Genomic DNA, 14692 nt, shown 5'->3' on the forward strand with positions numbered 1-14692 from the left:
GTGACACGGAAACTCAAAGGAAGAAGCATTCAAGTGGAGATGGGCGGATAATCGATAAGTAAGTGCGGGAGCATGGGCCACAATCCGCCAAGATGCGGGGAAAGCTCCAGCTACCCCCAACACCGGACCGTTCAAGGCCAATGCAAGGTACCACAGCTCTTGTGGCTTCCAGCTAACTTCACCTCCTTCACTCTCACATCAACCCACATACCAAGTTTTAAATTTTGACACCTGTAAACTCTGTCTACCATGGGGGGAGAATCGCATCGCAACATGCCGGTGCCGGTAGCAAAGGACTACCCCAAGCTAGCTGAAGGCCCCGTCGGTCAGCAGATTCACAGCATTTACCAGAGTCGTTTGAGGCAGTTTTTCGATGGCGGACAGTACAGAGGGCAGAATCTTATCGGGTAAGCTCTTGGAGCCCGTAGTGGCCATGGCTACTACCCACAGACTCCGCTATAGTATGCTTATGTGTCGTCTAGCAAGCTCACCGAAGCCACCACGTCAGGTCCTGAGTGGATCAAGCTCTCCGTATACTCACCCCCAGACCTCTCACGTCCTTTGTTCAAAGAGGCAACGTCGCATGAGTTCCACCCGACCAAGGTCGGCGAGTCCTTTGGCCCCAGTTGGTCGACACACTGGTTCAAGATCCAGCTCACCCTCCCCGAGCACATGCTAGACAAGGAACATCTCGAGTTTGTGTGGGATGCGGACAACGAGGGCTTGATCTGGACCGAAGACGGTCACACTGTGCACGGACTGACGGGCGGAGGCGAGCGGACACAATGGATACTGCCCAAGGAGTTCCGAGATGGCAAGGAGCATACCTTTTACATCGAGATGGCTTGCAACGGCATGTTTGGTAATGCGCCTGGCGGAGACTCGATTCAGCCCCCAAACCCAAACAAGTACTACAGGCTGCACACTGTCGAGGTCCAGGCGGTCAATCTAGACGCGAGAGCCCTCTACTTTGACTTTTGGGAGATTTCCGACGCAGCCCGCGAATTTCCCTCAGACTCGACCCAGATCCACGATGCCCAGCAGGTCTGCAATCGAATCATGGACACATTTATTGCTGGCAATGGAAGTCGAGAGAGTATCCGGGCGGCCCGAAAGATCGCCGCCGAGTACATTGGTAACGACGTCGATTCGCACAAGGTGTACGAAACAGACCAGGAGGCTATTGTACACGGCATTGGGTACTGCCACATCGACACGTGTTGGTTGTGGCCTTTTGATGAAACCAAGCGCAAAGTCAACCGATCCTGGTCGAACCAGTGCGATCTCATTGACCGATACCCTGAGCTACGCTTCTGCTGCTCCCAGCCACAGCAGTACAAATGGCTGGAGCAGTACTACCCATCCACGTTCGACCGCGTCAAGAAGAAGGTCAAGGAAGGTAGCTTCCAGCCTATCGGCGGTAGCTGGATCGAGCATGACACCAACTTGCCCGGTGGAGAGTCCCTCATCAGGCAGTTCCTGTACGGCCAACGTTACTTTGAAAGTAGATTTGGCCAACGATGCCGCACGTTTTGGCTGCCAGACACTTTCGGATACTCCACGCAGCTACCCCAGATCTGCCGTATTTCGGGCATGACTCGTTTCCTGACCCAAAAACTGAGTTGGAATAACATCAACACCTTTCCCCACACTACTTTCAATTGGGTTGCCCTCGATAACAGCCAGGTTATCTGCCACATGCCGCCCTCCGAGACATACACTGGCGAGGCCAACTTTGGAGATGTGAAACGCAGCGTAACGCAACACAAGTCTCTTGACCAGGACAAATCATCGCTGCTCATCTTTGGAAAGGGAGATGGAGGTGGTGGCCCAACATGGCAGCACCTCGAAAAGCTCAGGAGATGCCGTGGCATGAGCGACACCGCTGGTCTGCTTCCTCGCCTCAAGCTTGGTGACTCTGCAGACGACTTCTTTGACCGTCTGGAGAAGAATGTCGAGAACGGCACTAAACTAGTTACGTGGTATGGCGAACTATACTTTGAGCTCCACCGCGGAACGTACACGACGCAGGCAAACAACAAGCGCAACAACCGCAAGTCTGAGATTATGCTGAGGGACATTGAATATCTTGCGACCTTGGCCACGATCAAGAGTGGCTTTGGAAAGAAGACTCCATACATGTATCCCAAGAAGGAACTTGATGATATGTGGGAAGACGTGCTGCTGTGCCAGTTCCACGACTGCCTGCCTGGAAGTTCGATTGAGATTTGTTACGATGATTCCGATCGCGTAAGTTTCCGCCTTGAATTTTGTTCGAATAGGTGCTGACTATGCTAGATCTATGCCAATGTGTTTGCCACTGGAGAGAGATTGCTTTCCGACGCACTGGCTGAGCTCGGCTTCGGTGACGAGACCACTTGGAACGAAGACACCAAGCTTATGGCTCTCAACACCTTGCCATGGAACCGCACTGAGATTATCAAACTACCCAGTACCGCAAGTCAATCGAGATACGGTTTGGGTGAGACCAGATACGGTCTCGCTCACCGTGACGGATCTCAAAAGGGCTTGGGCGCTCTGGAGATTCGCCCCCTTACTTCAGATCACCCCGCCCATACGGCATCTATCAAGCAGGTTGACTTCAATGTTTACGAAATGCGCAACAGCCAATTTGTGGTGCAAGTCACTGATGGCACCATTACTTCGCTCTATGACAACCACGCGCAACGCGAACTAATTCCAAAGGGAGCCAAGGCCGCTCAATATGTCATCTTCGATGACAAGCCTCTTTACTGGCAGGCCTGGGACGTGGAAGTCTACCATCTAGAGTCACGGAAGGAACTCGAAGCGAACAAGGTCACTGTAACAGAAAACAGTCCGTACCGCGTAAGCCTGCAAATCGAGACGCAGATCTCAGACAAGTCGTGGATCAAGACGACGATGAGCTTGCCGGCAGTCAGCACCGCTGCATCCGCCATTGAGTTTGATGCTGAAATCGAATGGCACGAGACGATGAGGTTCCTCAAGGTCGAGTTCCCCGTCGACATTGTCAACACAGAGGCCAGCTACGAAACGCAATTCGGCATTGTGCGCCGACCTACCCACTACAACACGTCGTGGGACATGGCCAAGTTCGAGGTCTGCTGCCACAAATGGGCGGACCTCTCCGAGGCCACATACGGCATATCCATTCTCAACGACAACAAGTACGGCTTCGCCACAGTCGGAAACGTCATGCGTCTTTCCCTGCTGCGTGCCCCCAAGGCACCCGACGGCCACGCCGACATGGGAACCCACCAGACGCGCTACGCCATGTTCCCGCACACGGGCGGCCTGGACCAGCGCACCGTCCGCAAAGCCTTTGAATTCAACAACCCGCTCAAAATCGTCGGACACAACGCCGCGCAGCCCACGCCGCTCTCCGCCGCTCTCCTCAACCCCTTCCACATCTACAGCGCAGACAACCTCGTCCTCGACACCATCAAACGCGGCGAAGACGACGAGGACGTTTCCCGCGGCGAACTCCCCGTCAAACCAGGCCACTGCGTTATCCTGCGCGTCTACGACTCGCTCGGCGGAAAGAGCAGAGGCCTGCTTACATGGGGCGACCTCAAAGTCAAGCGCGTCGTTAAAGTCAATGCGCTTGAGGACGAGTATGACGATGGCAAGAGTGAGCTGCAAATTGGCGTGTTTGCTACGGGCGAGGGAGACGATGAGCAGGAGGGTGTCCAAATTGACGTTAGGGCGTTTGAAGTGGCGAGTTACAAGGTTGTGCTTGCGTGAGGCTGTGAAGAAAAAGGTACCTCTCTTTTTTTTTTCATAACACTCGGTAGGTGGCCTTGGTGCTCGTGCTCGTGCTGGTGGGAAAGAGAAATCAAAGGGAGAAAAAAAATGAATAAAAGAAGAAGAATTTTTCGTGGAGTTATTCATGGTCGCGATGCTTTTGGGGTTTGGGGTTGGGGTAGGGGTTTACAGATTGTGGGCCAAATAAGGGAACAGATATATACTTGCTTTCGAGTAATGGATTACGAAGCGTGATTTTACATATGGTGTTGTACCTTTTTCAATCATGTCCAGTTTGCGGGGAAAAAAAATTAGGGTTGGTAGCACTTGTTGTATATGATGAAGCACAATGACATGACATGATATGAGATATATCCCTCTCGCTATTTCAACAGAAGGGGCGCAGCATTTAGCATTCATTCATCCATCAATTCATTCATTCTTCTTCATCTGCATAAAAAAACGCCTAGATGCAATATCGACAATCTAACCATGCTGCCTCGAACCCCCTCCCACAAAGACTCGAATTTGTACAAAGACGCCGGTTTAACGGATACGATCAAGCTTGAGCCTGTTCCTGGCGATCTTATCGTCGACATTGTCCGTCTTGCCCGTGATGCGGGTGATGTGCTCATTCTGCCTGTCTGCTTCTTCGCCCATAGCGCGACCGAGGTGGTTAAGGCTCTTTGCGGCGATATGGAGTTGATCTGTTATTCAGCGGTTAGTAAATTTCATCTATGGAAATCGTGTAGTGTGAAAAGGAACGTACCCAAGTTGTTTTCAATCTCATTCTCCATTTCATCGTCCTCAGAGTCGGGCTCCATCTGGTACTTTGAGCGCTGGGCCAGTGAGGCCTTGTTGCCTCCTATGCCCGCACCAGCGGTCTGTAGCCCTCGTTGGGCAGCATTTGCACGGGCATTCGACTCCCAGGCCGCCTTGTTGGTTGCTTCACGCGTCTCGCGGTCGCGTGCATGCTGGTCCATTGCTCGCTGCATTTCCTTCTCGCGTTTCGAGTTGCCGGTGAAGGGGTTGGGTACGATGGAAAACATGCTGGCGTTGATTCCTGGCACTAGTCAGTATTGGTTTCGAGGTATCGACCTGGACCGTCACTTACGGGCAAGCTCTTTGGTCTGTCCTGAAGCCCTGTCACTTTGGATAGCGGCCAGATCAAGGTTGCGTTCAGTGCTGCGAAAATGTTAGAGCCTTGGTAAGAGTCCAGGGGCGTGTTGAACTGTACTTGTGGATTCGCTCTCCTTGCGCTGCCATGGTAGACAGGGTTCCACGACCAGTTTCCAAGGCCTGTTCGGCTAGACGAAGAGCGTTCCTCGTGCTGGACACATCTTGTTGCTTGATGAACTTGATCTCTTGCTTGGTGGCCTTGATGTCTTCCTATACGATGGGAGGGGCGAGGTTAGCGCATATCTCGGAGTCATTGAGCTTGCAAGACTTACCTCTTCCTGCTCCTCAGCCGTCAGTTGACGGTCTTCGTAGGTGCCGTATCCACCTGGTGTGGAACCATAGCCCCCTGAAGCACCGCCACCGTATGCACCGCTCTGGCTATCGCCATAGGCGCCGCTCTGTCCATAGCCACCGGATTCTTGTTGCGGTCGCGCTTGTTGTCGTTGGGCGGCATTGCCGAAAAGCTCGTTGCGACCAGCATCAGTCGCCATGGTGTCATTCGATGGAGTTCTGCCGAGTCCGCCGTAACCACCAGGGCGCTGAGTCGCGCCACCGCCGCCGTAACGGTCATTCCCATATCCCGACTGAGCGCCGTAGCTGCCTCCTTGAGCGCCATATCCACCCGATTGCTGTCCGTAGCTCTGGCCTGGTCCCGTCACTGCGGGCGTCTTCTCTTGGCGGAAAGAGTTGTCGGGGCCCGAGTTGGAGTATGAGGGAGGTGGTTGAGCATAGGGGTCGTTTGCTGGAGGCGCGGCATAGGGATTCTGAGCGGCAGGGCTCTCTTTTCCCTTGCGGTTGCCAAAAAGGGCGGAGCGGTTGCTGTCTTCAGCCTCAGCACCCTTGTCCTTCTTCTTGCCAAAGAGCCCCATGGTGGCGTGTCGGAGTGTGGATTGGCAAAGGCTAGATTTGGATGTGGTTGGCGACCTCTGGGGTCGGCGTTTATGTATTGGAGGAGTGAGGTGAAGGGTTGGGAGTGGCCGTTGGGACGGTGAGGGCCGACGGGTCGGGAAGGCAGCTAGCTAATTGTGGGGATGCGTCTTATCGATTGTGTGAAGAACAGCTGTCGGGGCTGCCAATTCACGACGGTCTAATTTCAACATGGACAGACAAGCGAGCGACGTTGGCTTTATGTAAAGTTTAAGTTACAGGGAGATGAGGGGTGTTTTAGCGACAGCAGGCCGGGGCGTCTGGTGTTTCAATCTTGCACGCTCAAGCGCCCAGAAGCTGACGCTAGCCAGAGGGCGGAGTTCAGGTACGCCACCGCTTGCAGTGGCAGTGCATGCACATGATTGGTAGAGACGACGTGATGCTAGCAATGCTTCGCCTCTTCCTTTGCCTTGATTGTTCAAGCTGCTCACCTGGCCAACGTAACCTTGGACTCGTGGGAGATTGGGCTGCATGGGGTTGGGTTGGCTGGTCCCATTGTTTTCGGTCCCTGCATATCATTACTGCATCCTGCTTGTGCCAGTCGCGCAGGGGCAGCAGTGGAAAAAGCGCCCATGGCCATGGACGGACTAGACGAAACAGACTTGGATTCAAAAGACAGAATAATAAGAGCGCGGAATGGAATCAGGTCTACACATTACGTCTGTCTTGAGGGTATCTAATCGCAGCTTCTTGTCGCAACCTCCATCCACATGTAACACGTCCCTTGTTTCGGGGGGCAAAGACAGTCGCCCGTTGTCACCCAATGCCCAAACAGACACGATGCTATATCGTCCATACGGCGCTGTCTTCTTCATGCATGCCTTCGCCATCAGACGAGGGCAGGTCTTCGTGCTCTTCCTTTGTCCAGATTTCATTCCCTGTTACTACCGGAAAAGACGTCAAGACCCTGCTGATATCGCCCCACCACACTTCGCCAAACCGGCGATACCACTCTACTGTCGTCTTGAGTCCCTCGTCGAAGCTCGTCTTGGGTTGCCATCCTAGCGCCGTGAGCTTGGAGCCGTCGGTCGCATAGCGCTGATCATTGAACGGCCGATCCTCGGTGTGCTGTACCCATTGCGCAAATTCAGCCGGCGTGCTGCTCGGGATGCCGAAGTTGTCGAGGAGACGGCGGCAAATCTCCGTGTTTGATATTTCGTCCTTGGAGGCAATGTTGTAGATCTGCCCAACGGCGCCCTTGTGCAGGATCGTGTCCAGCGCATCCACAATGTCTCCTGCGTACAGATAGCGCCGCGTGGGCGAGCCGTCGCCGTGAAGGAGAAGCTTCTGCTTTCGTTGCAGGAGCATGATGAACTTGGGGATAATCTCTGCCTCGCCGTCAGGTTTGCGCATCCCTGCGTGAAAGCGTGCGTCACCTACTTTCGGGGAATTGGTGCGGCCCATAGACGTTATTTGCCCGAACCGTGATCAGGGGCAATTTGAAGCTGCTGCGATATGCGCTGACCATCATTTCTGCTGCGGCCTTGCTGGCCGAGTATGGGTTCGTCGGCGCCAGTATGCTCGTCTCGCTCAGGTCGGCGGCGCCAATGGGCACGTCGCCGTACACTTCGTCCGTCGAGATGTGGATGAACCTGTTGACGCCATGCTCCCTCGCTCGCTCGAGCAGGACGTGGGTGCCGTATACATTGGTGTTTGTGAACTCGTACGAGTTGCCGAAGCTGAGGTCGACGTGCGACTGGGCGGCAAAGTGGAAGATGGTGTCGATTCTGTGCCTCCGCAGCACGCGCTTGACGTCGGCGGGCAGCGTGATGTCGCCCTGCTCAAAGGCAAAGTTGGGCCGGCCGTCGAGGATGCGCGTGTTGTTGAGCGTGGCACAGTAGTCGAGCCGGTCGAACGAGACGACGTTGTAGTGGGGGTACGTGAGAACCAGATGGCGCGCAAACCAGCAGGCTCTGTACGCGTGTCAGTCGAGGGCGCGCGACCCAAGGGAAGAGACGCACAGCTCGCAACCTCCCGTGGTCTCGTCGCGACGTACATGAAGCCGGCTCCGCCAGTGATGAGGATGTTTGTCGCATCCGGCAGCGGCTCGAACTGCGTGCTGCCGGTAAACACGGGCGCCCGTGTCCACAGCTCTTCCTTGACGTAGTTCCTGGGGTTCAGCACCGTCGAGCTTCGCCGGCCTGGAGCCATTGGCAGTGTTAGCGACTGGACAGTGTCGTGCATTGCATTGCATGCAGCAGGTGGAGACGTACGCTTCGTGCCATGGGCGCCGACGTTGGCTATGTCACAGGCCTCGCCCGCTATGTGCATGGCATTCATGTTGGCGGTGGCGGTGGCAGTGGATTCATTCGCGCGCAAAGGGTGAGACGTGTCCAAGGCATGCTCCCGCCCGCTTCAAGGCCATGTACTCGCATCACACATGGGTGCCATGGCGGGCGCATTGCGATGACACCCATGGCCCATGCGCTAAACCCAATCCAGCAGCCCATCCGCAGTTTCGCCGTGCGTCATCCAACAAACCGCGCACCGGCAGCGCCTCTTCCACGTCCACCCTGTCCACAGCTGATTCTTGCAGCGCTATTCTCGTCACCTTGGTACGCTGCCAGTACACCAGGGGATGCCACTCTCCATAGACGTTGCAGCTGGTTGCACAGCCGCCGCAGTTGGAGCGAATCCGTCTCTGGTCACGAATACGAAAGCCTATTCCACAAAAGGACATGGATGAACTCAAATAACAGGTCAGCAGAAGTGACATCCTCCACTCGGGAACTGTCGTGTCGCTCTATTTATATAATACATTCGGAATTCTCATGCCAGTCTCTTGAAAGCTGCTTCAGGCTCATATCAACAATCCGCCTTTTCCGTGCCATTTCCGCCAGGTCCGGTCTACGTGGACAGTCCAGCGGTAATCGACACTGATAGCACATAAAGAAGACCTTTCGCATCGAAGATGGAAAACCAACCTGCAGCAGTCATTACATTGCCTGTATGTTTCTGTCAAATAATACTGCATTAAACTATTACGAGCAAACATGCCGCTTGAACCGAGCCATCCGTAGACACTGGACATGTCCAAATACAAAACCATACCACGAAGAAGCGAGTAAGCTCTTAGTGAAAAAGTACACCTGCATTGCGCTGAATGCTCTGTAAAAAGAATACACGTGTATTGGCACGTGAAATTGCGAATACTTACGTACATTGTTAACACGAATCAGACTAGGTATCCTCGTCATGTCCTCCGACACCAATCACTTGCTCGGTCTTCGGCCTTTGCAAATCCCGCGTGCCACTTTTCTGCCATGTAAGATCTATGTCCAGCTACCCGCCATAGCGTGCTGCCCCACCAAATCAGAATGTGGGGATGGCGAGTGACAGATACAACCACACTCCCCAAGGTTTATAAATGCACTACACACCCACATCAACTTTCCATGCACCATCTTTGGTGGGAATAAACTACCAACATTCATACCTTGGCTCTCGCTATGATTTCTGAAAAGGGAGGAGGCTGGACCCTCTTCCAGCCTTCAGGCTTGTGGGTTGTCTCCGTCCTTGTGATGGGCATAATAGCCTTGGTTTTCGATTATCTTCGCATGCTGTCTTTGAGAAAACGGATGGTTGCGTCTCTGCCAACCCCATGCACATTTCAATAAGCACTAACAATTGAATAGCCACCTGGCCCGTTGCCATTACCTCTTTTTGGAAATACACTTAGCCTTCCTGAAGAAAAGCCCTGGTATACGGTCGAGAAGCTCTCAAAAGAATACAACTCCCCCTTGATCACGTTTTGGATTGGAAGGTCAGTCGCCGCTGCGACGTCTAGTATGCAAGAGACTAACGCTATGCAGACGACCCACAATCTGGATCAATGATGCCTGGACAGCAGATGAGATTCTGGTCAAACGCTCCAACATTTACAATTCCAGGCCACGCATGCTCTTATTTGGTGATATGATGAACGGACAATACAATCTCATTCACAAATACACATATACCAACGAGCAAAGACAGAAATTTCGCGAGCTGCGAAAGATCACACATCATGGTGTTGGCATACAACAAGTAAGCCATTCACGTGACGAATGATTCGTGGCTGACAATCCCAGGTTTTGCAATACCGAAGCTTTCAAGACGACGAGAACAAGGTGGTGGTTTACGACCTTCTGACATCGCCGGATAGGTTTACCACACATTTTGAACGCTATGCATCGAGTGTTGTCTCCATCATCGGCTTCGGACGGCGTATCGAGGATGATCAAGATCCGCTGATTACAGAAGTAATAGCTCAAATGCAGAGAGCGGGCCACCTGGCCGTCGTCGGCAAAGAATTTCCGCTCATCATGGAGTCATTCCCATGTAAGTGATGTCGCATCAGGAGAGAAGATTTCTCTGACCGGATTTCAGGGCTAGCCAAATTTCCAAGTTCAATCGCACCCTGGATGCGCAGCTTCAAAAAGCCCAAGAATATCAAGTACGACCGTGAAACCTTCTTCTACACCCTCGCCGAAGAAGCATTGCAAACTCCAGAGGAAAACTATGCAAAATTCATCTTCCGCGAAGCTGAAAGGTACAAACTTCATCGTAACGAGGTCACGAATTTAGCCGCCAATCTTTTCGGTGCTGGCTCAGAGACATCTAGCTATACTCTCATCACTGCCGTGCTAGCCATGCGCGCCTTTCCCGAGACCGTGAAGCCTGCCTGGGACGAGCTCGACCGTGTTGTAGGCAACTCGCGAAGTCCGACGCTCGAAGACGACCTACCCTACATCCGGGCCTTTACCAAAGAAGTGTTCCGCTGGCGCTCCGTCGCAATTGTCGGCGGAAAGCCGCACGCACCCAACCAAGACGATGTCTACAATGGCTACTACATTCCCAAGGGCACATGGGTCCAAGGAAACATATGGGCTATCCATCACCACGAGCGCGAATTCCCGGACCCCGATCGTTTCAACCCAAAGAGGTTCCTCGACACGGAAGACCGCCGACCGTTCCCTGGAGAAAAGGGATACATGACGTTTGGATGGGGCCGAAGAAGCTGTGCAGGCCAAGCTCTCGCCGAGCAGGGAACCCATTTGAGCGTTGCGCGGTTACTCTGGGCCTACAAGATCCTGCCTGCCGTTGACGAGACGGGCAAAGAGATACCTGTGGACATCAACAACTACACGTAAGTCACCATCTAAAACCATGTCTGCATGGAGGGCAACGAAGACGCTAACACCAAACCAGGAGCGGAGGAAATTGGCGTCCTAAACCCTTCAAAGTCCAATTCATCCCTCGCAACGACCAAATAAAGCAGACTGTTATTCGTGAAGGCCAGGAAGCGCTAATGTCGCTTTCCAAATATAATCGTCCGGTCAAGTATCAGTTGTCGAGCCAACAAGAAAAAGAACAGTAACCGCCATTCTCTGGGAATCTTTGCAACATATATGTAGAGAAGTTTACGTACATGTATATTCATGAAGAGAAAAAAAAAGAACCCCCCACCCTCCTAAAACGTACGTACTGTACAAATATGAAACAGGATAGTGATCACTTTACAAAATCCGAATGCTTTTCATACTTGATGCTATTTAATTCAGAGCGCGCACTTGACTTGCAGCATTTATTCTTGTTTTCACAAACACATGAACAAACAAACAAACATACACACATGCATGCATACATGGATACATACATGCTGCCGCGCCGGACCATTCTTCCACATGCATATACACACGCTTCGTCCGTAAATCGGGCCGAAACGCGAAATGGGTCTTTGCGGTGCGTACGATGCGTGTTCTGACGGATGCATGCGGGGTAAAAAGCTTGGGTGCCTTTTGTGGTTGTGGTTGTGGTGGGGAACGTTGGGGGTGTGGGGCATGCCATATTGTCTTTCTCTTTGTCTTCCCTCTCCAACGTCTATCTTCAGCAATAGTGCGTGTGGGTATTTTGTGTTTTTTACATGTAGGAAGGGAAAGATCAGGTAGGGAGATGGAACCAGGTATGCATGTTCGGGCTGCAGCAAATCTTTTGTGTTCTTCTTCTTCTTCTTTTGTATTATTGACATGTAGTGTGGACGCGGTAGTTGCGTGGAGATGATTATGCGGAGATCCTCAATAAGTATGTGTTGCGGTGTCGCCGTAAGTAGGTCTGTGGCTAACGCTCCTACTACCACGACGCGATACAGAGTGAATATTGAAGCGGGGGTTCAACTTTTCGTGATGATGTGTAATCTCTACTGCTCTTAGTAGTAGCACTCTTAGAAACTTACTTTAGTATTAGCTTTCTGTTTTTGTGGTGGTGTAGTGTTTTATGTTGTGTTGGGCGTAGAACACTCACATTTTTTGTGTGTAGGGGATACAAGGATAATCAGGTTAAACGCGCTACAGTCTCGGGGGCTTTACAGCCTATTTGGATTAGTATAGCATCTCTACGCATCTGCATAAGTATCGTTGGCGCTAGCACAATCTATGCACGGTTGCCCTGCGATATGAACCCACGTGGTAAGGATATCACGATGCCTGCAAAGGCTGCGTGGAACCTCTTGGCCCTGTTGGCTATCTCGTCCTCTATCGTCCCTTTTCCTGATCTTGTGCCTCGACTCGAGTCTATCGGTTCGTCCTGTCTCGATTTGCTATAGAGGCGCTAAGCTCTTTGGACTATGCAGGCTTGAGCTTCACTAGATCACAATGTCTCTATTTTGATAAGACTGTGAATAAACTGCCTCAGGCAGAACTGTACATAGTTGGTGGTAATCCTGCTGTTGGAGGTTAGCGGAAGGTCCAACGTATAGCCGCAGTACTATGCTATATAGATTGCCCCTAAGAGTTCGCACGAGCAGCAGTAGCCTAGCCCTTGGTGGACCAAAATAATGGGATAAAAAACTCGTTTGGTTGGTGCATTTTATCCGAATATAAAAGTCCCTAAGTAAGAGCCTAGAATACTAAAGTGGCCTAAGCTCTAGAACTACTATAGCAAGTCAAGAAGCGTCGTCATGTGGTTGGCTACGGATGCGACGCTTCTGATCAAATGGAACGATATTGGGCTCTATCACTGTTTCTGCCAAGCCTAACACTGGCATATAATTGTCTCTAGTCTAGGCCGAAGATGTCTACGATTTAATGTAATCTAGGGAAAGCAACTGCAAAATCTTCATCAGCGCATGTGTGCAAAGATTAGTGGGTCACCTCTCTAGCCCTGCGTCAGTTGCCTTCTTCTCGGCTTCTTGAAGACTGGCGTTTCTTGATACCCCTACTCTTTTACTTGAAAATCTATAGACCAGGATTCCCATTCGACTCCCAATGCGTTCACAGCAACGTCAGCAGGTTGCCGCTAGCCGTCTTCGCGCTTGGCATGGAAGCCGTGTGCCGTCCCCACCAATCCAACCTTGAACCAACTACCAGCAAAAAGCGCGATCGGAACTCACACATGGTGGGTCTTGAGATGTACAGATCGAAGCCAAGCATAATGCTGACCTTATAGGCTGTGGCTTGGATGCCTCATCGCCACTATCGTGGCGCCTGACTTCTGCCAAGGCGCTGTGCTGTGAGAACTATCTCAGCATTCTCGCTGCCTTGATTTCAAGCTGGTAAGTCCCCAAGTATATTGAGCAGGCTCTAATTTTTTCCACGTTCATGAATCGATGCACGCCATTCCAACGCCTGCTCATCGTTGATCTTATTACATAATCCCACAGCATGACATCTTCACTTAGCTCTCTCACAACTGGAAACGCCATTCCCACACCCACGGCTTGCATAGGCGACGTCACGCTCAACGATATAGATCGCGCTGGGTTCTCAGGCCAAGTCTGCCAAGTCAATGTCCGTCCTGACGACGTCAACATCACATCGTGCTGCAACCAAGGTTCCGAGGTGCGCCTCAAGGACAACTGCACGCAATTCTGCGAGGCAGACGACCGAAATGACTTCTCCAACTGCATCAATGGCATGATTCCGGCATCTCGCCCTTTCCTTGAGAGTCTATGCGTAAAGTTGAGCGGAGACGCGAGTGCGTCTGGTTCGGAGACTGGTGCCAGGGAGACTTCAACACCGACTTCCACGGACGAATCTGGAAACGGAGCCCAGGAAACTGGTACCGATGGTGATGAGGGTATGTAGTTTCTCTCCGTGTGTGCTAGATGAAGCTGACAAAGGCAAAGGAATTGCGGCTCAGAACTATGGACGACGCTCAATACCACTCGTAGCTACAGCTATTACTGTGGCAGTGGTGTTTCTGGGTTGGCTGTGAAATTGAACAACTGGTGTGAGGTGTTTTGCGCATTCCTGTCAGCGTAAAACTTATGTATATCTACTGTGTATTTCTACGTGACGTTATAAGATGTTGGATGGGCGGACCAAGGTCTCGAGTATATTTTAGGTTGTGGTCATTTTAGCAATCGTGAGCGTTGGCGAGATGTTATATGCGGATGGAGCAGTGTTGCAACTGATAGTGGGATTTTTATCACTGAAAAAGCAACCGATATTGATGTAACTAAGGATAGATTAGACATGCCTAGATATACTCAATGACTAGTGGAGTCCTGCTTACGTTTCAAAAGTCTCCTCCATTATAGTTTCCGTAGTCATAATGCCTTTTCCCCTCGATGTTCAGGCAAATGGTTCGGTTAGGTACCATTTTCACATCCTGAACTCTTGATATCTGCCTGTTTTTTTATAAGTTCGAAAGCTATTAATAGGGTCTGCAGGATGGAAGTAGCAATTTAATTTTCTATAACCATATGCATTCTGTTGATAAAACTTGAGGAATTATATGTGATTGATATGTTACTGTATCAATCATTCCGTTAAGTATGAAACCAATACCCACACAGTGCGGACCCGAAAGACATGACAGAAAATATCCAAAAAAAACATAAAAACCCAAAAAAAACCAAAAA

At 51.6% G+C, this 14692-nt stretch overlaps 5 protein-coding genes across 5 annotated transcripts; 3 read left to right on the plus strand and 2 right to left on the minus strand.

The window, feature by feature from the left end:
- Positions 1-249: 249 nt before the first annotated feature.
- On the plus strand, positions 250-3979 carry SETTUDRAFT_176237 (glycoside hydrolase family 38 protein; the record flags this gene model as incomplete). The annotated part of the gene is made up of 3 exons (XM_008025277.1): positions 250-407; positions 483-2250; positions 2299-3979. 3 exons carry the CDS (start codon positions 250-252, stop codon positions 3742-3744), a joined length of 3372 nt encoding a protein of 1123 aa, XP_008023468.1. The 3' UTR covers positions 3745-3979.
- A 110-nt stretch (positions 3980-4089) lies between these two features.
- Positions 4090-5954, minus strand: SETTUDRAFT_168048 (uncharacterized protein). The gene is made up of 5 exons (XM_008025278.1): positions 5196-5954; positions 4982-5133; positions 4859-4929; positions 4514-4807; positions 4090-4451 (listed from the first exon to the last, which is right to left on the minus strand). The coding sequence occupies exons 1-5, from the start codon at positions 5790-5792 to the stop codon at positions 4291-4293; spliced, it is 1275 nt and encodes a 424-aa protein (XP_008023469.1). The 5' UTR covers positions 5793-5954; the 3' UTR covers positions 4090-4290.
- Positions 5955-6526: 572 nt separating this feature from the next.
- SETTUDRAFT_168049 (uncharacterized protein) lies at positions 6527-8185 on the minus strand. The gene is made up of 4 exons (XM_008025279.1): positions 8064-8185; positions 7847-7991; positions 7231-7763; positions 6527-7178 (listed from the first exon to the last, which is right to left on the minus strand). Exons 1-4 carry the CDS (start codon positions 8128-8130, stop codon positions 6634-6636), a joined length of 1290 nt encoding a protein of 429 aa, XP_008023470.1. The 5' UTR covers positions 8131-8185; the 3' UTR covers positions 6527-6633.
- A 1096-nt stretch (positions 8186-9281) lies between these two features.
- SETTUDRAFT_168053 (uncharacterized protein) lies at positions 9282-11278 on the plus strand. The gene is made up of 6 exons (XM_008025280.1): positions 9282-9431; positions 9486-9613; positions 9663-9876; positions 9921-10170; positions 10219-10978; positions 11041-11278. The coding sequence occupies exons 1-6, from the start codon at positions 9300-9302 to the stop codon at positions 11207-11209; spliced, it is 1653 nt and encodes a 550-aa protein (XP_008023471.1). The 5' UTR covers positions 9282-9299; the 3' UTR covers positions 11210-11278.
- A 2212-nt stretch (positions 11279-13490) lies between these two features.
- SETTUDRAFT_46402 (uncharacterized protein) lies at positions 13491-14287 on the plus strand (the record flags this gene model as incomplete). The annotated part of the gene is made up of 2 exons (XM_008025164.1): positions 13491-13905; positions 13955-14287. 2 exons carry the CDS (start codon positions 13491-13493, stop codon positions 14041-14043), a joined length of 504 nt encoding a protein of 167 aa, XP_008023355.1. The 3' UTR covers positions 14044-14287.
- Between the last annotated feature and the right edge of the window lie 405 nt (positions 14288-14692).

This window comes from Exserohilum turcica (assembly GCF_000359705.1).
Source record: "Exserohilum turcica Et28A unplaced genomic scaffold SETTUscaffold_14, whole genome shotgun sequence".
Classification (NCBI taxonomy): domain Eukaryota; kingdom Fungi; phylum Ascomycota; class Dothideomycetes; order Pleosporales; family Pleosporaceae; genus Exserohilum; species Exserohilum turcicum.

What these genes read in the sequence shown, in the direction of transcription:
- SETTUDRAFT_168053 (XM_008025280.1), top strand. Translation starts at nt 9,300, where the DNA reads ATGATTTCTGAAAAGGGAGGAGGCTGGACCCTCTTCCAGCCTTCAGGC. An exon ending in TGTCTTTGAGAAAACGGATG is followed by an intron (nt 9,432 to 9,485) that starts GTTGCGTCTCTG and finishes ACAATTGAATAG; the next exon opens with CCACCTGGCCCGTTGCCATT. An exon ending in ATCACGTTTTGGATTGGAAG is followed by an intron (nt 9,614 to 9,662) that starts GTCAGTCGCCGC and finishes AACGCTATGCAG; the next exon opens with ACGACCCACAATCTGGATCA.
- SETTUDRAFT_168048 (XM_008025278.1), bottom strand. Translation starts at nt 5,792, where the DNA reads ATGGGGCTCTTTGGCAAGAAGAAGGACAAGGGTGCTGAGGCTGAAGAC. An exon ending in CGGCTGAGGAGCAGGAAGAG is followed by an intron (nt 5,134 to 5,195) that starts GTAAGTCTTGCA and finishes CCCATCGTATAG; the next exon opens with GAAGACATCAAGGCCACCAA. An exon ending in CAAGGAGAGCGAATCCACAA is followed by an intron (nt 4,930 to 4,981) that starts GTACAGTTCAAC and finishes ACATTTTCGCAG; the next exon opens with CACTGAACGCAACCTTGATC.
- SETTUDRAFT_168049 (XM_008025279.1), bottom strand. Translation starts at nt 8,130, where the DNA reads ATGAATGCCATGCACATAGCGGGCGAGGCCTGTGACATAGCCAACGTC. An exon ending in ACTGGCGGAGCCGGCTTCAT is followed by an intron (nt 7,764 to 7,846) that starts GTACGTCGCGAC and finishes ACACGCGTACAG; the next exon opens with AGCCTGCTGGTTTGCGCGCC. An exon ending in GCCGCACCAATTCCCCGAAA is followed by an intron (nt 7,179 to 7,230) that starts GTAGGTGACGCA and finishes ACGGCGAGGCAG; the next exon opens with AGATTATCCCCAAGTTCATC.